This window comes from Sceloporus occidentalis, unplaced genomic scaffold (genome assembly GCF_023333645.1).
Source record: "Sceloporus occidentalis isolate IW3139 unplaced genomic scaffold, rSceOcc1.0.p SCAF_2, whole genome shotgun sequence".
In the NCBI taxonomy this organism is placed as follows: domain Eukaryota; kingdom Metazoa; phylum Chordata; class Lepidosauria; order Squamata; family Phrynosomatidae; genus Sceloporus; species Sceloporus occidentalis.
Genome location: NW_028316982.1, coordinates 156724734 through 156751144, shown reverse-complemented (window position 1 = coordinate 156751144; position 26411 = coordinate 156724734). Strand labels below are relative to the sequence as shown.

The window sequence follows — 26411 nt, the reverse complement described above, 5'->3', positions numbered from 1 at the left end:
AAGTCCATGCTGAAGTGATACAGAATAGCATTAAACCATGGCAAGTACAGAACTGGACAGTAACTGCAGCAATGAGACAAGAAAGGGGTACTTTTTGTTGGAAAAGAGAGGATATTATAAAGTCTGCAACAGAAAGATCGGGATTGGGGAGGATGGGTGTGCGTGTTGTTCTTTCCTGTCTTTGTTCTTTCCATTACTAAAAACAAAACAAAAAGGAATGGAAAGAAAAAAGTAACTTGAATACAGCTCCCTAAAACACACATGCATATAAAGGGCTACCTCTTCCAAATAAAGGACATATTAAACAATGCTAAATAGTTGACACATCCTGCCCAACATATAAGCAAACTCATGCTCGAGCTACTGTCCATTTTGGCCTACCATCTCCTGAAGACAGCAGTGACTCTGCTTAAAAGCAATTTTGTAATAGAGTCAATTATCCTAAGTGTTGCCTTCGCTGGAAAGTCCATTACTTCTGTCAAAAGAAACTTCTTTTGCCAAACAACATGTCCACATTTGTTTCTACTTTTGTTTTGCAAAGCTGGATCTTTGCAACAGTGAATGTTATGAGAGGTATATAAAAGAACACAGTAATATTAACAGCTTTCCATTTCCAATTCATCATTTTCTCTCCTAAATGTGACATTGGGGCAGTGCAGCAAACAGTGCAAGGAACAGAAGAGACATCATGCTTTAGGTATAAAGACTGTGGGGCAAAAGGCTTTTTTTTTTCTTCATGCTGACAAAACAGTGCATACAGTGAAATTAAAAAGAAAATATAACATTGTTAAACAAATGACAAGAATGAGAATGAAGATCCCAGCAATTTTGGAATTAGACTTTTTAAATTTTCTCATATTCATATTTTCAAAATGTGTAATATGTACCAGAAAAGTGTGGGATGATCAGTTAGATAAATAGATAGATAGAGTGGGTTCATATATAATCTGGTTCAAGTCAACAGCAGAACAAGACTCAAAATGAGGAAAAATAAGACATTATAAGGTACCGTGTGCTATCGCTACAAAAACAAGAGCTCTGACGCTGGTGACTGCTTCACACCTTATTCATTCTAGGCCAAAGACTAAGGGATCAGTTGTAAGCTCTGTATAATATATGAGGGATGTCAAGAGTGTTCTGCAGCATCCGAAGTTGCCTTGAAAAACTGCTTCCTGATATTCACACATAGATATAACAGAACTTTTGCTGTTGTTCCTAAGTGCTCTTTTATAGTGGTGACTTCCAGGTGAATTAAGATGGTGAATCAGATCTGGGTTTTAGTCTGAACTGTAAAAAGAACTAAATAGGTCCAGCACTTTGAACACTCCAGTTCGCCAATCTGGTTTGTAAAAACCAGAAAAAGAAAATACACTTTTTTAAAAAAGAGATATTCTTAACCTTTGCAAGCATTTTATTTCATACTTGTGAAGAAAAAAATGCTGGATCTTGGAGTTTTTGTAGTCACTTAATATGTCACTGTTGCATGTGAAAAGTACAACCTCCAAAGAAGTGAGGGATAAAATTGGATATTTTAATTTTTCACTTCCAAAGGAGTCAGGCATCTCCACATGCTAAGGTAAAGGTAAAGATATGCCCCGTTGACAAGGTTGTCAAGTCCTGTCCAACCATAGAGGGCAGTGCTCATCTTCGTTACTAAGTTGAAGAACCAGCGTTGTCAGAGACTACTCTGTGATCATGTGGCCAGTATGATTGCACAGAATGCTGTTTACCTTCCTACTGGAGTGGTACCTATTTATCTACTTGCATTTGCATGCTTTCGAAGTGCTAGGCTGGCAGAATCTGGGACTAGTGATAGGAGCTCATCCCATCATGTGGCACCCGGGCCTCGAACTGCCAACCTGCCGATCTTGCAATCAACAGAGTCAGCATCTTAGCCATTTGAGCCACTGCATCCCATGCTACTCCATATGCTACTGAATTGATTTTTAAGAGAAGCCTTCAAAGTAACCGCATAAACTTTTTTAAAAAAAACAGGCAGAGAACCCTTGTCCTTCTAAACCAGTGGTCCCCAAACTGTGCTCTTTAAAGGATTTTGGACTTCAGCTCCCAAAATCCCAGACTATTGCCAATGTGGTTGAGGCTTCTGTTCTAAATATTTGGGACTACAATGGACAGAGGCCACAGGAACATGGCTGATGATGGCATTATAAGTGCCCTAGCCCAAATGTTCTGATGTGTTAGTGATGCCCCAGCTTTTGGTTAAGGTGAAATGCCAGGTATGCACATCAAATCAGGTTTGTCTTTTTTCTCTGATTAGGAAATTAATGTGTATGGGATGACTTTGTCTAGACATCATACAGTTTATCTGTGTCACACACTCAAAAAGATAGTGCTTGACTGAAGGTCACTTTCTACCTTCCACTGAAGGGGCAAGATCACTGTGAACTATGTGACCTCCCCTTCTGCTTCTGGGATTCATCTGAAGGAAGATAGTGTGTCTTCCCGATGCTGTGCATCTCACTCTGGGATTTATTTGTGGACCAGTCCTTCCCACATAAAATCCAGAAGGCTCACATACTCTTCCTTTCTTGATGCTTCCAGACAACAGCTGAAGTGGCCCTCACTTTATGGTCTGTTATATCACCAGATGTTCCTCTTCCTCTACCTCTAGCTGTATTATTAAACATAATCCAAAACACAGCATAGTAAATGGACTGAAGACAGAGAAAGAGAAACCAAAGTGTCACTAGGCTATAATTATCATATTTGCAAGTTACAGTTTGGGATCTGAGGTGCTTCAGTTGAAACAACTCATAGTTGTATGTAGGCTGTAATGTTTAATGTGATGACAACTGCAAATAAACATGGGCATGATGAAAAGGCAGATGCTTCTTACCACAGCAAAGTACGACAATCTGCTACATGCATCAGTTTCCCAAGCAGTGAACCCAAGATGAGCTGTATACTTGTGCTGTCATTCGTACATTACAAAACCATCATTTTGCCCTTATGTTCCTTGTCAAAAATAGTGTATAAAGGAGTGCCCATCTAGACCTTAGCTAATATGTCAGCAACCTGAGACAAAGATGAAAGCTGCAAAAGAATCAAATCAAGCTTAACATTACTGGTTTTCAAAAAGGGGGTTTAAGAAGCCCTAATAAGGGCATGTGTAGGAGAAGGGAGGGAAATAATCTTACTATATAAACCCACATTGGATTTAATGACACTTGAATAGAGAATGTGCATAAACACTGATCACTGTGCACATTGACTTAGATGGACAATATACAGTACACATATTCTGGTCAACCAGAAAAAGGGAAACTGTGCACAATGTCTGGCCAATATGTGTAACTGCCAAAGGATATTACATTCTGCATTCTGATTAGTAATTCCCAAGTGGGAAATATGCATAGTGAATGGGTAATGTACAAAATACCCATTTAAGCCCCTCACTTTCTTTGATAACCAGGCACAGGATCAGGTAATATGTTAAACTTCACTTAATATGTTACTCATTTCTGCACACTGCACATTACCCACAATCATGCACATTCTCCCTTCAGCCTACATTAACTACCATATAAACATTTCATAGATCACTTGCCACTTCTAATCACCATAAAATCAAACTGATTTTTATGAAGAAGAAAATTACTACATTATCTACTTGAGAATGCTTGCAAAATCACTAAAGCAACTAGAACTCACATGAAACACCTAACAGGCTAATGGTTTTCTTTAAAATACATTATTTTAACTATGTCATCATCACCAGATTTCAACACATATACCCATAATGGACTCATTATGTACATTTTATCTACACTTTCTAAATTGGGTTTCTATTTAGCTATATTTCAAATAAAACATTCAGAAGTTAAAGGCAATGACTGGGCAAATTATTTTAAATTCAAAATATAGACCACCTTCGCAGCACAGTATGAAATAAAACCTTTGTTTTAATCTATTAATCCATGCTGCTGTCTAGCAATTTTCAAATATTTGATTACTTAATTTCTTGTCTACTCTCTGCAATCAAGTATCTTAACTGTGATTATGTCTATATACAAGTACATATTAATATTTAGATGAAGAGAAGAGACAAGGTTGGATCAGGAAGGTTAAATCTTCCAAAGTATATACAGTTCTCCCAAAGTGATACACAGTAGGTAACAAAGGGATTTAAAAACCAACACCTAACTAATCCTGTTGCATTCTGTTAGAATCCCGAAATTCCCAGCTCCTAAGAAATAAAGTAATAAAATATCTAGACCTCATGGTTACAGAGATAGATTAGGCAATAGTAAACATTAGAGAAATAGTTGCCAAATACTAAAGGATGCTACACAGTTACAGATAAATTTGATCTAGATATTTGTACATTCAGATGTGTGCGTGTATATTCAAGTTGTCTGTCAACTTATGGAGATCCTAGGGATTTCACAGAATTTACCACATATCTTGATTCAAGGCATCACAAGAAATTATAAACACTGTTCCCCTTTGTTCTTTAAATATCTAAAACTAAGAGCCAATGTGGTGATATTATTTGAGAGTTGGAATATGACACTGGAGATCAGGGGTTGAATCCTGGATCAGCCACGGAAACCCATTACGTGACTTTGAGCAAGTCATGTACTCTCAGCCTCAGAGGAAGGAAATGGCAAACGTCCTGTGAACAAATCCTGCCAAGAAAAACCTGGCATAGGGTTGCCATAAGTTGGAAACCTCTTGAAGGCACACAACAACAACAACAACAACAACATTTAATGGCTTGGAAACTGTCTGCCTCCATGTGGGTGAATAAACAGCTATATCAACTTGTTCAGCTAAATCCTGCTCTTGATTATTCAGTTCTGGTGCACCCTTTTTGAGTATACTTACTTCTATCTCAGTAAAACACTTTTGATGAAAATAGTAAGGCTGTTGGACAGGTAATGGGTATATCTTTCTGCCTGTCTCTGTTTTATTGCAAGAGATTCCTGTTTTTTAAATTAATTTCTTCTGTATGTTTTCTTTAGTTACACACATTCTGCACTTATTTGACTATTAAAATACTGATATGGCTATTCTCTACTTTAACAGACTATCTGATGCAGAGGGGAAAGCATGCAACAGTTGGCTGGACCTGCTTGCACAGAGCCAGTAGTAATGCCAACAAACTGTAGCCTGGGGTAGAGGTAGTTTAAATACAACACCCTGCTATCCTCCCTACCAGGTGACTGGCTCCATTGCCCTTTTACTTTTTCCTGGCCAGACTAAGCTAAGAAGCATAAAGGTAGGTATTTATGCTTCTGAATCTTGGGCAGGATATATGAGCAAAACCTACTTCCACACACACATCCTCCCTTGCTGGACTGGGGTATTTACATGGAATGGGGACCATTATTAGTGCTAAGATAATACTAGAAAAGAAGACATGCAAATAAGATCCTCTATACTCAAAGCCATCTTTTAGCAAACGTCTATAAATTATGGTTACATATATTTAATGCAGAAATATTTTCACTGAGTTACTTTTCAAAAGGCTGGTTCCACCACCCTATCCTTCTTTAAAAACACATTTTAATACTTCTAGCCCATAAATGACTGGCAATGATGAAAAGCAAAACACAGCATTAGTTCTTGCCAGAAAGATCTCAGTATGTTTCCCCACTCCCAATGATTTGCTTAGATTTGATATTTTATATCAGATTTCCTGCATTTTGATTGCAGAGTAAAATTTTCATTCTAAACTGAGGCACTGAACAGCAAGCTCTCCCTTGAAAGGAGAGAAAAGCACATCTGTGTACCATGATCTCAAATCACGTTGATTTGGGAATGACAAAGGCTGTAATCCTAAATACACACACTTGAAAGTAAGTCCCACTGAAAACAGTAGAAATTTCTTTTAAGTACTAATGAGAAGATTGCACTGCAAGAAATTTTCCTCTGTATCAACCTACTTCTTTAAAATAAGTAGCATACAATGAGAGTATGTTTTTTTTTTGTTAATGGCAAAAATCTACTTACGATTATTAGATCAGATCAGGACTCCGAACTTTGGTCTTTCCAAATCTACTTGCCATTATTAGATTTTCCAGCAAACTACTGTTACAACTACAACGACCTCTAGTAATAGATCCTATTCTATTTTCAGTAAGGTAACTTATTTAACATTTTTCTAATAGATTACTTGACTGGCCAGGTCTATTCCCATAAGTGCTGTTCAGACTTCTCAGCAACTGAAGACATGAACACCATCTTCATCACTGAAACCCAAAGACATGTCCTCCACCTCCTCATCTAACTGGGCACTGCCAAACGAAGACTTGTTCCTAGATATGGGAGATGTATTTAGCACTACAGGATTCCCAAACACAAGAGGATGATTGAAAGGATTAACTATTTCTGACTCTGAGTCACTAGATTCTGTCCCACTGCTTGTAGAACCTTCCATCATTTGGATGGTAGACATATGGTCCATCATGCCTCTAGCATACAAGGACTGAATAACTGGACTTTGCCTTGACTGACTAGTAGCTGGCATACCATTTGCCATACTTTTACCTTCTGAAATAGCCATTTTAGCCATTCCTCCTTTATAATATCTATCTGATCTGCGTTCTTGATTTGGTGTTGAAGACACCTTGCTCAAGATAAAGGGATCCGTTTCTGATCTGTTGCACGCATTCTGCAACATATGTTGCAGATGTGGCCTTTGTGAGACTGGTGAGCACTTGCTGTAACCATGGCAGCTGAATGAATGAGAATAATCCTCTTCACTCCGAGCTCTGCAGTCGTGCCCATTTTCAGTGATATAGCTCTGTGAACCTGCTCTACCAATCATCTTGTGGGGACTGGGCCCTCTGCTACTGCAAGACAATGGAGTGGCCAAAGGACTGCGGGTATCTGGACCCCTAAACATTTCATCAACCAGAGTGCTGTGCAGTGGGATTCTGGGACTTTCACCCATATAGAAGGACATACTAGCAGGGTTGTCCTCATTACAGTCTTCTGTGACATGGTAGGATGCCTTTATAGAGGAGAGGGAAGAATCCCCATTTCTATTACGATTTCCACCTCTATAATCAATATAGGCACCACTGGTCAAATCACCCTCATAATTGTCATTTGTTTGGGAATTTGACTGGGTTATTTGCCATCTGAGGAGGTCATACTCGCTATCTACATCACTGCAGTCAATGAAAGGAATTGAAGTGCTACTGCCACAAGCAGCTTGGGATGCAGGACCTGTGCTTGGTGGCTGCGTCTGCGATCTATTCTGTTGTGATCTGTCCTTTATGGTATCCTCTTCATCCTCCATTGCTGCCATTGTGGCCCCATCAAGCTGCTTGCCTTCCTTAGGGCTCTTTTTCAAGGAAGGGGTTGTGTGCTGTCCACCATCTTCCACTGTCACTTTCAACTCCTTTCCCTGCTGGCAGTTTTTTGCTGCTGGAGAATCAGCGCCATCTCCATATGTAAAACTACAGCTCTTGAAAAAGAAAGAAGACATAAAGAAAGACATTAGATGTAAGCTGGGAGGGAAAGGGAGACAAATCAGCACCAATCCTAGTGACAAGTATTTCACAAAGCCAATTTGAATAAGGAGCTATCAGCTTTGATAGGACTATATAATAAAATTTCCAAGCCTGTTGAAAAAGCAAGCCTGCAGGAGAGGTTCTCATTCCACTGACCTTGAAAATCAACTTCCTATGTTGCACTGATTTGTTCTGGAAAAAAAAAATGAGGTGGGGACCACAGGGAACTGCTTTATAAGAGCTTGTCGCATTCGCTTTCGTCCCCGATCTGGGCCTGGCCAGAGGATGCGGCCGAGGGAGAACACATTTTATCGTACACCACACTGTCCTCAAACTGACCCCATGCTATCGCTCAGCACCAGGCCATTCCCATTCAGGGCTGAAGCGTGATTTTGATTTGCCGGAAAGTTTCCAGCGGACCAAAATCATGTGGCTGGGCCCTGGTGCCGGGCAAAAGCATGGGGTTGGCTTGAGTACAGTGTGGTGTGCATTAAAATGCATTCTCCCTTGGCCGCACGCGCATTCCCTGCCCAAGCCCAGATTGGGGACGAAAGTGAGTGAAATAAGCTCCTATGTTACATGAAGAGAAAGGTCTCATATTTGTACCCTGGTTTTTCAGTAAAGGCAGGGCCAGATGAATGTGCTGGGTCTTGGGGCTAATTTTCTGCCCAGGGACTTTCTAAGGGTTGAATGAACTGCCAAAAACAAATGACATTTAACTCCCCAAGTCCATTTCTAGTTTCAAAAATGCAAAGGAATCTTGTAGCACCTTTGAGACTGAGAGAAAGAAAGAACTTGTAGGCTTAGGTCTATGAAAGCTTATACCACCAACTTCTTTCTCAGGCCTCGACTGCACTGGCCATGATACTCTCAAGAGCAGCCTGGAACTTCCTGGCCCTATAGCTGCTTGACTTGCCCCATTACCTTAGCTTCAATTTCAGCACTGCACAAGTTGTCTGCGCGGGTGTACCTCTGGGCCACCTGTTGTGTCCATCACAGGTCTTTCACTTCTGATTTCAGAATGAGGAGTCCAGCACCAAGAATGGGGTTTGGGCCATGTGTCATCCAAATAGGATGACATCCGAACAGAATAGGGGGGTGGGTGTTTTGGCCAGTGCAGACAAGGCCTGAGTTAGGATTAAAAGTGTTACAAGATCCCTTTGCAACCTGATCCACACTAACACAGCTATGTCTTTGGTTTCAAATGTATCCTATTTAAAAGTTGAAGTGATGTTCCTAGAGACCTCCAAGAGAAATAATTCACGGGTTTTTTGTGGGTTGTTTAGGCTATGTGGCCGTGTTCTAGAAGAATTTATTCCTGATGTTTCGCCTGCATCTATGGCTGGCATCTTCAGAGTTCTCTGAAGATGCCAGCCACAGATGCAGGCAGAACGTCAGGGATGAATTCTTCCAGAACACAGCCATATAGCCTGAAAACCCCACAAAAAATACAGATGCTGGCCATGAAAGCCTTCAACCACAATTCGCTTGGGTTTGGGGGGTCAGAAAAAGGGTTATTCAGGAAGCTTGGAGGAGTCAAGGGCCACAAAACAGCTGCACTTTGCCCACCCTTGAGTTTGGAGATGAGGTATTTTTGGAATATCTCAGGCTAAGAGTCCTGAGAGACTCAGTCATTAGGCACACACTAGGATAAATTGGTGAAGATTTATGTTCCTGTGAAAAAATGAAGACAAACATGTCACAATGAACTTGGGGGTTCTGGTTTTCACCTCCATAATCAAAGGAGATCGTAAGATTAAGTCTCATTTAAGAGGTTGCAAAATTTCATCCTGTTGTTCTAATTTGAATCTCCAGATCACTGAAGCTGAACCAATTGTCAGAAAACTATGGTGTGCAAACAGTAGTCAAGTGACAAAGTTAATGGCCCTGCAAGAGCAAAACAATAATAATGATAAAGCACACTTAAAGGAGTCATAGAATTGATTTTTTAAATGAAGTTAAATTGGTTGATATGTGATTTATGGACTGGATGAGGAAAAACAGACACAAATTGAATCCAGACAAGAGAGGTACTCTCTGAAGGGTGCCCTAATCCAGGGATGGAGATATCTTAACCGGTCCTGGAAGGGGTCACACTGCCCCTAAAGGACTGTGTTCGCAATTTGGGAGTGCTCCTGGACTTGTCGCTTCAGATGTCAAACCAGATAAATGTTACAGTCAGGAGTGAGTGTTACCAGCTCCAGCTGGCTCGCCAACTGCGTTCTTTCCTGGAGCTGGGGGATCTGGAAACTGTGGTACATGAATGAATGAATGAATGAAATTTTATTTCTAGACCGCTATTCCTTGTAGATCACAGCGGTTTACAAAAACACCATCAAAACCAATACATAGCCCAACAATACAAAAACCCACCCATACAATTTAAAAACAATACAAGGGAGGGCTTGTCTTCTTCAGGCAGGCAGTTGGAGCCAGCCTGCCTCTCTCCCCCCAAGATGGTGGCTGAAGGGAGGGCTTGTCTTCAGGCAGGCAGTTGGAGCCAGCCTGCCTCTCTCCCCCTAAGATGGTCCCCTGGTAACCTCATGACTTGACTTCTGTAATGTGCTCTACATGGAGCTACCCTTGTGCCTAGTCCAAAACTTCAATTATTCCAAAACATGGTAGCCAGATTAGTCACCGGAAAAGCTAGAAGTGACCATATAACACTGATTCTGAAAACCCTTCACTGCCTGCCCGGTGCAGTACAAGGTGTTGGTTATGACTTTTAAAGCCCTTCATGGCCTGGGTCCAGCTTACTTGCGGGATCACCTTCTTCCATATAATCCACCCCACACACTTAGGTCCTCTGGGAAAAATTTACTGCAGTCAATAAAGACTAGGCTGGCTGCGGTTACCCAGAGGACGTTTTCATCTGTCGCACCCAAACTATGGAATGGCCTGTTGGATGAGATCCAACATATTACCAATCCTGATGGCTTTAAAATGGCCATCAAGACGATCTCTTCCAACGGGCTTTCCCTGAATAATTCACTCAGACACCCGTCAATATTGACCATCCTGCTGATTATCCCCAAATGCCCGTTCTCCTGCCCTGATTGTTTTAATGTTTTAAATGGTATCTTATTATTGTTATGTGGGACTTATTATTTGTTTGTATAAGAGAGAGAGGGGATAGTGGGATTTATTTTTATATTGTATGAATTTTATCATTGTTGTAAGCTGCCTTGATCGTTCTGGAGAGGAGGGTTAAAAATAAAATTTATTCTTATAATTTTTAAAATTAAATGGTTTAAAATATTTAATTGCATTATTAGCCAACTCATCCTGAGTACAAACTACATTCCGAATTAAAAGGTTTTCACCAAAATACTTAGAAAGACCATTATTGTCTCAGCAAAATGTTCTGTTTTTAAAAATAATAATAAATAAAATAAAATGTTTATTTGTATCCCGCTTTTCATAGATCAAAGCGGCAACAACAATCAATAATGCAGTTACATTCATATAAAAAATCAGATTAAAAACATCAACAATACATATTGCAATCACAATCACAGTCCTGCCAGCAGCGAATAAAACAATACAATACAGTGAGATTACAAATTAGAGAGGGGAAAAACTAGCTGCAAGGCAGTTTAGGGGAAAGCCTGTTGGAATAAATGGTTTTTTAAACCCTTTTTGAACTGGTCAAGGGAGGTGGAGGAGCGGAGCTCACTTTTCACCTAGAAGAAGCTGGAATTTCATTAATAACTCATTCCCTTCCTTTCAGCCACTTCTAGGCAACAGATCTAACTGCTCTTTGAAGGAGATCTAAACGATAAATTGTTAACAGGCTGATCTTCCTGAGTTTTACTCTCCCCCTCAAGAGTACAATTTGTAGTCTTTCCATCCTTGGCTGCTGCTGAGAAAAAAAAACAGACAAATTTGGAATCCCTTACTTCAAAGTTCTCAAAAAAAGAACAGAATCATTATGACCATATCTGATCCAGGTAGCCCCTGGCCTTCTACTGCCTTCCATTCACCACCTTTGCTACCACCTGTCTGTAGTTCCCCACTGCATTTTGTGTAAACTGTAGCCTTGAGTCCCTATAATGGGAGAAAGGCAGGATATAATAAAATAAAATAGTAATAATAGCCTGTTCTCCAGAATCCTGACAGAGGGGGAAGAAATCTAATTTTTATAAAATTCTCAAAAGTATGCAGATATACACTGTTGTTGTGCATCTTCAATTTGTTTTCCAATTTCAGGCAATCCTAAACTGACCATATCTCAAAAAGTTTTCTGGGCAAGATTTGTTCAGAGAGTGTTTGCCTTTGCCTTCCTCTGAGGCTGAGAGAGTGTGACTTGCCCAAGGTCACTCAGTGAGATTATATGGATTATATGAGCAGGAATTCAAATCCTGGCCTCCAGAGTCATAGCCCAACACTCAAACTGCTATACCACATTGGCTCTCACAGATATACATAAACATATATATTCATGCACAATTTATTTAATCCATCATTATCAATTTGCTGGGTGCACAGCTTCAATATTTTATTTCTAAAGCCTAAGTTAAATCTTTTAATAATGCCTGCACTTTCTATTCATTCAAAAGCAGAGGAAAGGACAGGATTGCTTAAAGCCACAGTGTTGCTATTCACTTGGCTATGAGTTATTGTACAAAACTATGAACAAAGCCAGACAAATACAAAAAAGAACTATAAGACCTTTTGCTTGCAAAAGCATAAAACAGAACTGACTTGTTTTGGCACCTCTGAAAGCTGTTCGGAAGGCTTTGCTGTCAAGCTCCTAACAGAATGAATCTTGCTGTGTTTCCTGAAGAGAGGAGAAAAAAGCACATACATTTTACAAAAAGTAAAAGTTATATAAACTTTATATGCTTTGTGAAAGTTATATAAGCTTTCATAAAAAAGGAAAAGGGCAGAAAGCTACAGAACATGTCTGGTGACTCCAAAGGACGACTCAGAACACAAATCTGTTGCTAGAGTCATTATGTAGTTCAACGAAAACAACAAACTTGCCCTGTCCCGGATGAGTTTGGCAAGAGATTTGGCAAGAGCACACTGGAATCCAGCTTTCCATTGTTAAGACACTTTGTGTACACTCATCACTGTGCCAATTAGTGGGATGAATTTGCCTTTCACTGTTTATTTTTAAAGTAAGGACAAATTATAATTAACTTAGTAATATCTCTCCAAGCAGAGTTTAAAAATTAAAAAGTGTGCACATGTAGATGTGAGGAGTGGGGTAGAAGATAACTGCTCATTGACAAGTGTTATTTCAACTCTCTTTCCATACACCATAATTCTGTTCTAGCATATAAAGACTGACTTACCTCAGCAAGTACTGAACATGTTAAATAGACCTCCTTACCTCTAGTTGTTTACACTTACAGTACAATGGCTTTATGTGAATAGACCCTTCCTTCTGCAGACATTCATACATGAACATCTGGTGCGAGTGTGTGTGCATGTGTATGCGTATGTGCGTGTCAATATAATAGACATGAAATTAAGGGACTGGGCTATGGGAGCATGTCCTGACTTCCTACTTGGGCACAGAGATAAGTCTGTTTCTTTGATTCCAAATAAGACTCCTATCTGTTGCATTTTCATGATCACAGTAACAGCAATCCGAATAGGTTTCTGGGGATGTGGACAGGGCTAGGGCAGGCCATGGCATAAGTCAGAGGTAGATTTCTTTAAGGTACTTCTGGTGGACATCAGCAAGAAGCTAGGTTATTACTATTTGGTTAACAGTGAATTATTGACATATAGAAACAGAAAGAACACAGGACAAAATAATTAATTGATAAGTAAATAAAAATAATGTTCCCAGAATTTTTTTAAAATGAGCTCAAAAGCATCTTATTGTATAACTGGAAGAGTAAGAAACAATATTGAGTGGGAAGAGAGAAATATAAAACACTGCATTTTCTTTTGTGCACCTTGTTTCTTTCCTCTTACAGACTATGGAAAACAATATGTAGAGAGATCTTGTAGCACATTTGAGACTAACTGAAAGAAAGATGTTGACAACTTGCATCTGAGGTAGTGGACTATGCATCTGAGGAAGTCTACAAAGGCTTATGCTGCCAACTTCTTTCTGTCAGTTAGACTCAAAGGTGCTACAAGATCTCTCAACATACTGATTCTACAGACTAACATGGCTATACCTTTGAATTTTACTCCTATGGAAACCAAGTTTAGCACCTACTTCCCTGCAGCTTTCACTTGGCTGAAGGAATGGAGTAAGTATACTTATGACCTAAGAAAACTCTTAAAATCAAATGAACAGAATATTATAATCTCTCTCTAACCTTTCAAACTGCACTTTCTTGTGTCCTCCTTCTTTAACATAGTCAAGAACCTGCTTTTGAGTTCGACCACTGGGAAGAAAGAAAAACAAACAAGCAAACCAAAGAGTTAAAATTACCAAACCAGAAAAGTGCATTCTTCTTTTAGTCTGCATTCTTAGTATAGACACTTCTGATACTAAGATGACTGTTGGCTACTGGAGATAATGTGCATCTTACAGTCATTATTAGGATTCCCATGAAGATGCTCCCTCGATGAAATCAAGGCATTCTGTCAATTTCTGATGCCTAGGAGTAGTCATGAGAGACAGGGCTGGTGATCGCTCACTGTGAGAGGGTGAGGGATTGGACAGAATGTTTGTCTGCATCTTCTTGGCAACCATGACATATGCTCTGACATTCAGGTTCCTTCTCCTCTTGCCAATCATTTCTTTTGCACACCACAACACTGAATTTACACCATTATGAGCAGTGTAAAAGCAATGTACATAAAAAGTACCAGACTGATTTGGTTTATTTCCATTACATTGATTCATAACTGTGCACAAAAGTTTATATTACAGAGAAAAGTGGTTTTATGCTCTTCAAGAGCTTCAGCTATTTACTGTGCTGTAGTAAGCATTCACAACGGGGAGTCTGTCAAACTGACTGCTGCCCTCTGGCCATGCATGCTGGCTCTCTAGGGGTTCAGTAAACCATTTTGTTTCCATTCTGCCTGAAGCTGCTAAAACAGGATGACTGTCAAAATACACGAATGGCAAGTAGCATTCAACATGGCATGCTATACACTCCAGTTTTACGAATGTATGTAGTATTTCACCACTGCACATGTTATCTTTTAGAGCTTTCATAACTACATAGGTTGCCCTCAAGCTCAGACAAACCAAGAATTAAATATGGTCCAAACTTTAACACATGTTTATAATCTGAAACAGTGAGCCTAAAAGTTGGTAATTAGGACGCCTATCTAGCCACTCTTAGAAACAGAAAGATAGGAGTTAATTATAACTAATTAATTATAAATATATACTCGTCCCTCCACATTTGCAGCTTTGACTTTTGAGGATGTGATTATTCATGGATTTTATTAGTATGTTCTCTCTAGGAATATCTAGGTCCTCCAGCACAACTTTATAGTCAGCTGCCTTGCCAAGTCAAGTTGAAGGACCTAGAGATTCTTAGAGAGAACACGCCACTAGGCATTTGCAGCTCCTCTACCAAATTCTGTGGTCAATGTCTGGCAGATGCTGACCACAGAGTTGTACTGGAGTACCTAGAGATTACTAGAGAGGTATTCTCTCAGGTAAAAACATAGTGTTTTTGTTATTTGCGGTTTTCCCACATTCACGAGGGCCCTGTGCTCCTAACTTCAGTGAAGGTGGAGAGACAACTGTAATTATATTTTAATCATGTAAGCTGCTTTGAAGTAAAAAATATCATATTATGTTTAAATATAATATTCAATATAATATTCAACTCCAAGTGGATTCTTTTTTAAAAGAGGATATTTGAACACAAGGGCAAAATTAGTTATCCTCTCCATGGAAAAAGTCATGGTGATATCCATACAGCCAGTTGGTGTATTGCTCCTGTTTTTTTAGGGCTTTTGCCAGTTGTTTAATGCACAGAGGAGTTTGCCTCCACTAATTCCTATGGAATCACTGTTAGCCAGAGTGCATTTTTCTGAATTTTGGTGTGTGTGGTATTCCACATGACCCCAGATGGACTCTGCCATGCAGTCCGCCATAATCCCCAAAGCGGCGGGGCATGTATGCAGTACACCCAGATGAGGTCAGCCTAATGGAACCTTTTGGGAACAATACCCCTAGGAGTAGCCAAGCAGATAGTTTGAGAGTTGCTGATTATCACCTCCAATAATCAGAAGAATGGGCAATGTTTGTCTAGATGTCTCACCTGATGAGCCAACTAATGACTTAACTCTTTTCCCATTTCCCTTGACTATTGCCCAGACCAGATTACCTCACCCCATACAGTCTAACATCTTTGCCCTGTGGCTGGTTTTAGCCCTTGAAAACCCCTGGAAATCTTTCCTCAGTGTGCTAGTTTGGAGTTCATGGGGACACTGCGTCATTGTGATCTCTAGCCTAGCTCCGGCACTTCAGTTCAACCAATGCTCTCAGAATGGCTGTGTCTTACTCTCCTTCACCCAACTGGATTCCGAAAGCAAGCATCATCTATAGTAAGTATCGTCTGTAGTTCTGCCTCGAACCTATTCCAAGCTACCCTTGATTTCCTGAGCCTTGAATGAATGAGTGTGTGATAGTGAATTGCTATGTGATTTTCCCTTTTAAATAAAAAATATACTTTAACTGGAGAAGTGTGCCTCTGCATCATTTCTTAGATCCACTGGCCCCTCAGTATACAGAAGGGAGATGATTTTGTAGGGTACTTGTAGCTGACCCCCTCTCAATTTGAACTAAGTAATAATCCCCCTACATAGATTTTGGCTCCATTACCTTCATGATGGAGCCCTGGTGGCGCAGTGGTTAAATGCCTGTACTGCAGCCATTCACTCGAAACCACAAAGGTTGCGAGTTCAAGACCAGCAAAAGGGCCCAAGCTTGACTCAGGCTTGCATCCTTCCGAGGTCGCTAAAATGAGTACCCAGACTGTTGGGGGCAAATTAGCTTACTTGCTAATTAGCTTACTTGCTGTTCACCGCTATGATCTTTGGAATAGCGGTATATAAATAAAACAAATTATTAATTATTAATTATGATAAGTAAAAAATAATTAAGTAATTTTAAGAGTGCTGCTTGTGCAGATTGGTTCAGTTCAGAAAATTTCATGGGAAGGGGGATATCTTCTGGCTGCTACTAGCCAATGCCATATGTAGCTAATTTACAACTCTCTTCATTGCATTATTCAGTGGCTGAGAGTGTTCTACCCTATTAAGTTACAGGTACTGGATGTCATTGAATCTCTGTCACATTAAAATTCTGAGCAAGGTCATGACTGGCTTTAAAGCATGGTTGATTATTCCAAAAAGAGCTTTTTAAAAATATACCAATCAAGGTTTTCTATGTATACATCACAAAAAAGACATGTATCACCCATAAGTGTTCAAAACGTGTAAGATATGGAAGACATCTGCACTGTGCAAAATGGCCCTCAAAAAGTTAGTTGTATCTTTTTGATAAATAAAATGAGAATGATAAATAAAATAAGAAAAGATAAAACATTTTTGTGTTATGCAAGTGTTTATTGCTATTCAATGGGATTATTTTGCTTCTTCTGCACTAAATACAATGCAGTAGAATCAGTCAATTGATAAAATCCATTTCCAATGTCTCCTAGGAAGCTGCTTCCCTAAATACTGAATGAAAGTACTACTAAAATCTCCAATAAAGATAATTCAATCTCTGCAGACAAGAGATGTCATTGAAGAAAGTAGTACGAAATGTATTCAAAAAGCCATGTTAGTCTGAAATCCAGTAGCACCTTTCATACTAACAAAAAAGGAAATTTCTAGCATAAACTTTAATGGATTATGGTCTACTCCATCAATTGCATGAAGTATCCATGAAAGCTTCTTCTTCCCAACTGGTCTCAAAAGTGCTACTAGGTTCCCTTATGTCTTTTTAGTTCCATGTATGGTACTGTGATAGAAAGATTTTAGTTTTCAAAATCTTTTTTTAAAGGTAATGGAAGCATTGTTAGTGTTAATAATCTCTTCGTCATCTCTTCACAAGAATATCCCAGTACTCTCTTAAAGACAAGGTAAATATATAGGCTAAAATAATTTGCGGACAAGGCCCTTAGTTAAAATGTATGATCAGTGGTCACCTTGCCTGAGTAATAAGAGCTGTTCTGTGGCTCAGGAGGAATCTTCTGCAGGCTTGCTAAGGAGCCTTTTGTTCTCATGCCTTGGGGTAAGACAATTTAGTCCCCTAGAATCACACTATTGGCAGAATTCACATAGAAGTAGACCTAAAATGTAGGCATTTTTCATTATTCTCACCTGAAGAGTTGTAAGCATTATCCTCTCCCCAATTTTTAGCTGCTAGCAGAACATAAACTTTTAAAAAATAAATTGAAAATGCCTGGGGCAACAATTGTCTGAAAAAATGTATTTATTTATTGCCAATTTGAGGGATATTTAGATTATCAGCCATCGTAATGAGCCCTATTCTATCTTCAGAAAACCATGATGCTGAGAAGCAAAAGCAACAAGCTCTGCTTATCAGAAGCCTGGCTCCGTTCAGTGGACGAGGAGAGACACTTCAATTCTCACTGGTTTTAAGAAATATAAGAGTACACATGAAATCCTACCACTAACCCTATTTGCCAACCCTCAATATGTTTGAATTCTAATGGGATCAGAAAACAACAACAACAAAAACTACTCACTCAGGGACAGGTTTTGGTCCCCACTCCCGTCAATGCAGGAGTGTTTACAGGAGAGGTAAGGGAGTGGGAGCTTCTCCATAGAAAATATATTGATCAGAAGCCCTCTCTATCAAAGCAAAAGAGAATTCTGTGTTCCAGAAATACTTTCTTAGACTCAAAACAGTCTAGCAGTTGATCAAATTGTCCTTCACTTGTTAAAGATGCCCAAGGCAAACTTTTATTATGAGACTGAATAATTTCTGGGATATTCTGTGAAAAGTGTAGGGATCAGCAGAAATGGCTACCACAAATTACATGCTTGGGAAACTGCATCCTCAGCTATCCCAAATATAAGCATGAAAAGATCAGTATGCTGAGGAAACATCACATGCAAGGCAAGTTGCAGATACAGGCAGGACTGAGGAAACCAATATAGGGAATGAGCCACAGAGCTGAGACAGCAGAATAAACTCAGAGAAGTGCCATTTTTAAAAAGTGTTTAATTTGAATTGGTATCTTACCTTTTATCTGGAACACAAGGTAATTTAAACACACACACCACACACATACCCATAAAAGTATAAAAAGTCATTCTTAAAACACACTATGCATAACATATTGTCCTTAATAAATAGATTTAAATTCCAACCAAATTTCACTTCCCCCCCACTCAAAGTGGAAGCCAACTTGAATCCCATCTCAGGAGAAAGGTAGAGCATAAATTCAATAAATAAATAAATACACTCAGATTTGTATGCATGTAAATTTTAAAGTAAGATTACAGCTCTTGATGTAACTTCATTGTTACATAAAATTAAGAGAAAGCCTCTCTTTGTTTTTTTTAAACAACAATAACAACAATCTTTATAATCAATTTGAAAATGATACATTTATTGAAATCTAAATGTTATTACTGGAAAAAAATACTCTCACATTTTCAATACATATTACTTTACCTTTTCAAATGAAACAGATTTAGTTTCAGATTTTTCTGACAATGAGCAATGCTTTACTTCCTATTCTAACTCCAGTAAAGCCGGCTCTCCGATCCAATAAATTATAATATACCCTATCATGCCACAAGATATTGCATCCACAAGAAGGAACTACGTTTGAGATACTGATTAAGTGACCATTCAGTAGTTTATATTCTATAGCCCAACTTCTCTTTATATATGTAAAGTCGAAGGCTTTCATGGCCGGCATCCATAGTTTTTTGTGGATTTTTGGGCTATGTAGCCATGTTCTAGCAGAGTTTCTTTCTGACGTTTCGCCAGCATCTGTGGCTGGCATCTTCAGAAACATCAGATGCTGACGTTTCACCAGCATCTGTGGCTGGCATTTTTATATAGCTCTTGCCCTACTTTTTAAACAACATCATGATGTTACCTTCCTTGGTTTTCATTCTGATTGTCACTCATACCTGCTGCCAAAAGTATGGGATGAAAACTGGAAATGTAGCTATTATTGTATTTCTAAGGTACTAAAACTGATGATTTCCTTGACCAGGTACTAAAACTGATGATTTCCTTGACCAGTATTTGCTTATGACTGCATTCTTTGAAACTGGACCTCAGACAGTATGGAACGGGTAGGGTTTCTTACCTGACCTCATATAATTTCCTGTCTACTGCATTTCTAACTGGCGACAATCCCATAAAGATATTTTAGAACTAATTCTAAAGACTTTCAGAAACATCTGAGGCGTTCTGACAAGACGAAATTAACAAAGCAAATAGAACAGCTGTGGGCAGCCATGTAGAGACTGGGGGCCACTATACATCATTCTTCCCACCATGGGGGAACACTTCTCATTCCAGGGAAACTAATATGGACCAAAACAAAAAACAAAACAAGGTGCAGGAGGGTTTCAGCACCACCTTGTTTCATTTTAGAATGCTTGTCACTTATAGGTGAAAAATTGTATGAGGATTGAGGATTCTGGGTCCAACCGAGGGACCCTTGTAGGTAACCTAATTTCCCCAACTCTGAAACAGGGAAGTAGGAAAGATAATGTGCCGTATCTTAATGTCAATTTCAGCTACTATCTCAATTCCAAAATCTCTTAGATGCTGTCATTATTTTGCACTTTGCAAATTAGCAAACTTTAAACAAAATCCATTATGAGAATGTGACATAATTATGTGCGTGCATGTGCCCTTACTTAGTAACACAGAACCCATGACAGCACTTCTCAAACACAAAGGTTGGGTGAAGGGGATATTAGATGAACACCAAATCATGTTTACCCTGCAACTAACCAGTAATTGTTGAAACAAGAGCAATTTGGCAGTTCCTTTAGGTATCCGAATAAGGTGAGTTGGCCCAGCCCTTGCATACATTCTTAGAGTGAAGTAAACTGTAACTTACCTGAACCTAAAAGACGAACCTCTAGTAAACAGAACAGGTTTAGGCTTTGGTTTGGGTTCCTCAAATAGTCTGAAGAAGGCATGGTGTTCAACACAGATCTTCCAAAAGGCCTTGCAAAAATCTCGATTGGCCATCAAGAATTCTAGGGTGTCCTGGAAGTTACTCTGAAAAAGAAAAGAGGTACGGCTAAACACTGGAATTATGAAGGAAAATGCAGATTGCACACAAATGTAGCATTAAAATGGACACCTCTTTCTAAGCTTTCTAGCCTATCCAAATTCTCTTGTGGGCACAACTTTCTTGAACAAAATAGTCTAATGGACTATCCATTAGAAAACTCCACTGTATTGATTACAAATAAACAATGAAGCTCAAACACATGTCTTCTATAATTATTTGTTCTAAGAATAAAACAGCCTTTGAATCTACTCTGTACTTCAGTCTTTTTTTCTAGACTGTGGGGCATCCAGGAATAAAAAGAAGGATCCTACTAGAAGGCTGAATTGCTCACATGTTGGGCAGTAACTTTCATGACACATTATTATAATGGAATATCTCATGAAGCCCTTCAACTATATCACTATGGCTATCTCTGTTTTCTAAAGTAGTGCTTAATCATTTCTGTTACTGACCTATTTTATCTTCCCCAAACACTCTAAGTGGGTTTGATGTCAACCTCCAGACATTTGTTTTCTAGATTGCTACAGGAGAAGTGACAGGCAATATTTTAGAAGGGTAAGAACTTCATAAGTTATGAAGGATGACTGGAAATATCTGCTCATGTATCAATCCTTCATATTAAAAACTAAGACAAGGGAGGAACACATGGCTCTCTAGATACTACTGAATTGTGATTCCCACCATAGTGATGAAGAATAGGGTTGCTAGGTTCCCTTATTCTATGAGGTTTCAGGTCTGGAAAGCTGGTCCTTTATTGGACTGCCAAGTGTCCTTTACAACAAGTGATATCCGTTATTTGAAAGTTGGAAAGCTTTTTCTTTAATATAGACTAAACAAGATGTTTAACATCCTGTAGTTTGGGGTGTAGACCTTCACAAAGGCAGAAATGTGTGCACTGTATAATTTATAAATATGGACAATATATACATTTTACAGAGAAACACATGACTAAGTTAACTGAAATCAATACTTTTATTTGGTATTTAGGCAGAACACAAACTTCTTGATAGCTACTTCCTGACTGTCATCCCTATATGTCATGAATTTTGACTGTCCCTTATTGCTATTTTGAAAGAATGACAACACTAATGAGGAATAATGGGAGTTAAAGATAATTGGTGTCTGGAGGACTACATATTTCTCAAATGTGTATCTTTGTATAAAGATACAAAAATGTAAGTCTAGTTCCTAATAAAGCAATGAAACTATTTCTGGGCTATACCATTTTGGACTACAGGTGGGTGTTCATATGACTGAAATATTTCCTCCACAGAAAACAGCAGAAGTTAGCATTTTAATCTAGCCTTTTCCCTGATATCTAGTTTTATTATGCAGAGATATTTTAAAAGGGGCAATATCCCATTATGACCCTACCTGTAATTTGAAATGGTATCGCCCAAGTATAGATTTAGCAGTTCAGTGAGAGCTAGGTCTAAGACAAGTCCTATTCAGACATTCAGGACAGGGTGGTGGTGACGGTGACTACATTATTGTTGTTGTTGATGCTATTTTCCCAGTGCTAGGATTCAAGACGGCTGACTAAATTAAAACAGATGTAATTAAAGTTGGCATTTTTTATTTCAACACCACCTAAGGTTTTCCTGATACAAAAGCATGGAGGCTTCTTGGGAAATCTGCCTAACAAAGGGGCCTGTGGCCTCAAGAGGACAGAGACATATTGTATTGCAAAAGAAGTGTCTTTGTTGTGATGCAAATGGATGTTAAGTTTCCTGGACTTTGAAAATCTCTTAGTGGCCACATGGACAGAAGGAGGAGGTGCCAGCCTGCAATATATGTCCCTCCATACCATTTTAACTGAGACGACACACAGAAATATGCAGGCCTGTGAGTAACATCTTCAATTTTTTCCCCTCCTGTTTGGCTTGTAACACCTTGCCTGATGAAGAAGCCAGTGAAGCTTTGAAAGCTTGCAACATGTATATTGTGCATTTTGGTTGGCCAATCAAGGCATCACTGTTTGGTGGATTTTTGATTGGATTTGCTAAACAGCCAACATGGCTACCCATGCATGCAATTAAAATATATCATCAATAAAACTGGAAAAAGTTATTATATCATCAAGTTATCAATAAAATGAAATAGAATTTAAAAGCACATACAGGACAAAATTGAAGATGTGAGCAGAAAGGGAGTAAGGTCCAAATTTATTGTATTTACCACTATATTTTCTTAATGTGGACAAAGAGACATTTTGAAAAGAAAAGGTTCTACTAAGGCTAGAGACTCTTCAACAATCAGGAAATCTTAATATTAAGAGTTTCTTATCATGTGGAAAGGCTAGGCATGTAGGTTTTCCTTTTCAGAAGGCTGTATCATCCTCATCAAAAAACTGTGTCTCAATATCTCAAGACACGCTCTTGGAAGGAAAAAAAAAACACAGCCAAACCAAATGAGTTTATTGTAATTTGGGGTCTGGAATTGAAAATTTGTTATTTTTAATGCTTTGTGCATTAAAAATATTTTTGCACAGGATATAGCTGCTTAGAAAGCAATGTATTTTGCACGAAATACAATTTTCTGTGCAGAAGATTTGTTTTCTACAAAAATATGTTTTTTCCACAAAACATTTCCACACAAAAATACTTTTTTGTCTGCAAATGAAGTTCTCTATCCCAAATAAAAAAACTCACTGAAAAAATGTGCAAACTCCATAATATGCTCACCCAGTAGAGAGAAAACTTTTGAAATTATTAATTCTTGTGTGTAAGAACAAAATATACAAAGATTTACATTCCTAATTGCTCTCCAGATGTAGAAATAAACAATGAACCAATTGGGACTAGCATATTCCCTCTGTTCTATCTTTTTGATTATTTAAATAGTGCTACAGAATATCTGCAATCTACATTGCATATACTCTAACATTTTACATATGAAAAGCAGAACATGTTGGGACAAGCAACATCATGGTGTGTTTAAAACAGCAACAGTTATTAATGAGGAAGAACACACAAGCTAGGAAAGGCTGCATCAATTTGCATTTGCCTAAACCTACAGGGAAAGACAAGATTCTAATGCCACTTCTGTTCTTCATCCTGCTAAACTAAGGGGGTGTACAGATGGGTGGCAAGACACCGCCCCTTTTCACCTCAGATCGGGGCCTTGGCAACCACATGTCACAGCCTCTGCAGGGAGAAAAAAGAAGCTGCAAAAGGTGGCTTTGTTTTTGCATCTTGGAAGGGGCACCACCATAGGCATGCTATGATTATGCCTGTACCACGCTGCGCCATTTGGGCGCTGCACTGGAGTTGCGCCATGATGCTGTGCGCCGTCTAGAAAGGCGTGCGGAATCATGGTGTGATGGGGCGGAGTCACAGTGCCCAGCGTGCGGACGCTGAGCTTTGGCTCCACCCAGACACTGGTACAAAGTGCTGGTCTGTATCCCCCTCTGAGTGCTAACAAACTCTGAAGCAAGTGAAGTAAGCTGAGGACAAAGGGGAAAAGAGGAAGGAGGATAGAGAAACATAGGCATTTTAAATGCAGGTGTAAATCTGACAGATCAGAACAGGTGGAGGTATACAATTGGTGAGAGGCACTTATTCTGTAAACAGAGCATGGTTGGGGGGCGGGAGGGAGGATTTGCCCTGGGATTAAGGAGGTGAAATTAAGAAACAGTGATTTGCCAAAGACAACTGCAGTCAGTTTTTATAGCTGAGTAAGAATTTAAAAGCTGGAACTTTTAAAGTTGGGATATACAAGCCCAGTAGTATGACATTTCACATCTTTTCTGAAGTGGATTTGAAATATGAGCTCACCTCACCTTCCTGTTTCTGCTTCCCACCCTTTCCCTCATTGACACTTTCATCAGGTTCACTCCGTGAACATCTTCAAACCTTTCCCTTCAGTCATTCCTCTCCTGGACGAGAAATGTGTTACCCACTGGGAAACGTTTTGTAAAAGATACGAGTGGTGACAGATTTAGAAGAATTGGAAGGAGGCTGATATTAAAGGAATGACTAAAATAATCCTCAAACAGAGGCAGTAAGGAGTATGGATGTAAACCTTTCTTTATTTTGTCCTTACAGAGGAAAATTAATAATTTCAAATAGTTTGAATAGAAGGCTGTGGGAAAAGGCAAGAGTTTTTGTGCATTCTTTATTGATTTTTCACACTTCAGGACATTTTCCAAATAAGCAAAAAACATATGTAAAAAATCTACTCTCTGTGTAAGGTTTTTTTTTAAAAAATAAAAACCATAACCACAAGTTTTATGCAAATAGATTTTCTTTAAGAAAGTTCTGATTTATGATAATATCATGACTGTTGGCCATTAGGATATTTTGAATGTATTGAGATGCCCTTTCTTGTCAAGGATGAGAAGAAAGAAAGGCGATTTTAAAATTCTGTAGAATATTTGAACAGTCAAGTGTTTTTCTATGGACCAGAGCCACTTTAAATTGCCCTTTGCCATTCAATGAACTTACGTTTACATCTGGCCGCAGCTTAATAAGAAAACGTTTCCTCTTAAAGCTCAGTTTTCGAACTTTAGCCCAGTTGAAGGCATTGATCTTGGTGTGACCCTAAGGGGGATAAATCACAATAATAAGGGGGAAATGATTTCACTAAACAGCTACTCATTTGTAAAATTCATTTGTAAAAAGAACCATCACTTTCATCCACAGTCTGTTAATAGTACACTTATATGTCTGTTTAGTTGAACAAAACAAAGAAGACATAACCACATTATGAGCCACAATCAAGGAAACTTTGATTCTAATTAAATATTCCTACTTTTTGCTCAACTAGTCAATAATAAAGCAATTATCCATGCCCACCTACCCCTAGACAGGCTTTTAAAAAAATGGTTCCAGGCTTTTTTTTTAAAAAAATGTAATATGACATGGGGCTGAAAACTCATATTAATCCCCCCACGCACTCATCCTCTGTGTAGACATGATTGTTTTTCCCCTTTAGGAGTATACAATTTCCCAGTGTAGATTTGCTGCCCATCATGTGGAAATCCTGATGCAATTTTTCCAACTGCCTACACTGCTCCCACAAAGTCTTACATGGTGAACTTGCAAATGGATTCGATCCAGATTGTCCTGTGTTTCCCAACTTATGTGCCCAACTCAAGCAAGAAGTGATATATATATTATACCTGTGTAAGAAGGCATGTCAGTTTAATGGTAGCGTTCTAGCAGTCTGGATGTCCTAAGACAGAAGATATGAGCCAATTTCTATTATGTGTGATTTGGGCTACATCTGCACTGCAGAATTAATGCAGTTTGACACTGCTTTACTTGCTATGGCTCCATCATATAGAATCCTGGGATTTGTAGTTGATTGTGGTACCCAGAGCTCTATGACAGAGAATGCTAACTATTTCACAAAACTACAAATCCCACCATTTCATAGCATGCAGCCATGCCAGCTGAAGTAGTTTCAAACTGCATTATTTCTACAGTGCAGAAAAGGCGTCAGATTAATTTTTAATTTTTATTTATTTCAAGGATTTATATCCCAACTTTCTCCCACAATGGGATTTAAGGCATTTATGAAAAGAGCTAATGACACACCTGAAACACCAGAATGCCTGTATGGGCAACTGCCAAATTGATCTTAGTTCCTTCTCTGTCCTTGGCTGGATGCAAGCGGATTCCATACATTTCCAAACGACGGGCAATCTCAAGTAGCTGGAAATCTGATTCTGCTGGTGTTTGTCCACTGAAAGAATGACAACTGATTTTACATAGGATGAAGCACACTTAAAGCACCATGAGGA

General features: G+C 38.9%; 1 protein-coding gene across 7 annotated transcripts in view; it reads right to left on the bottom strand.

The window, feature by feature from the left end:
* LOC149319171 (FERM, ARHGEF and pleckstrin domain-containing protein 1) overlaps positions 1-26411 on the bottom strand; it is a 233301-nt gene that overhangs the window by 64660 nt on the left and 142230 nt on the right. For 6 of the 7 annotated variants that reach the window (XR_016280156.1, XM_089511190.1, XM_089511188.1 and 3 more), the window contains exons 8-13: positions 26206-26353; positions 25111-25206; positions 20486-20649; positions 13769-13837; positions 12189-12264; positions 7198-7438 (exon numbers count right to left, since the gene is read on the bottom strand). Coding sequence is in view for 6 of the 7 variants with exons in the window: in XM_089511190.1 (XP_089367316.1) it covers positions 7198-7438; positions 12189-12264; positions 13769-13837; positions 20486-20649; positions 25111-25206; positions 26206-26353 (794 nt within the window). In the remaining variant the exon portion in view is untranslated. The remainder of the gene's footprint in view (positions 1-7197; positions 7439-12188; positions 12265-13768; positions 13838-20485; positions 20650-25110; positions 25207-26205; positions 26354-26411) is intronic. The other variant, XM_089511191.1, reaches the window with a different exon arrangement.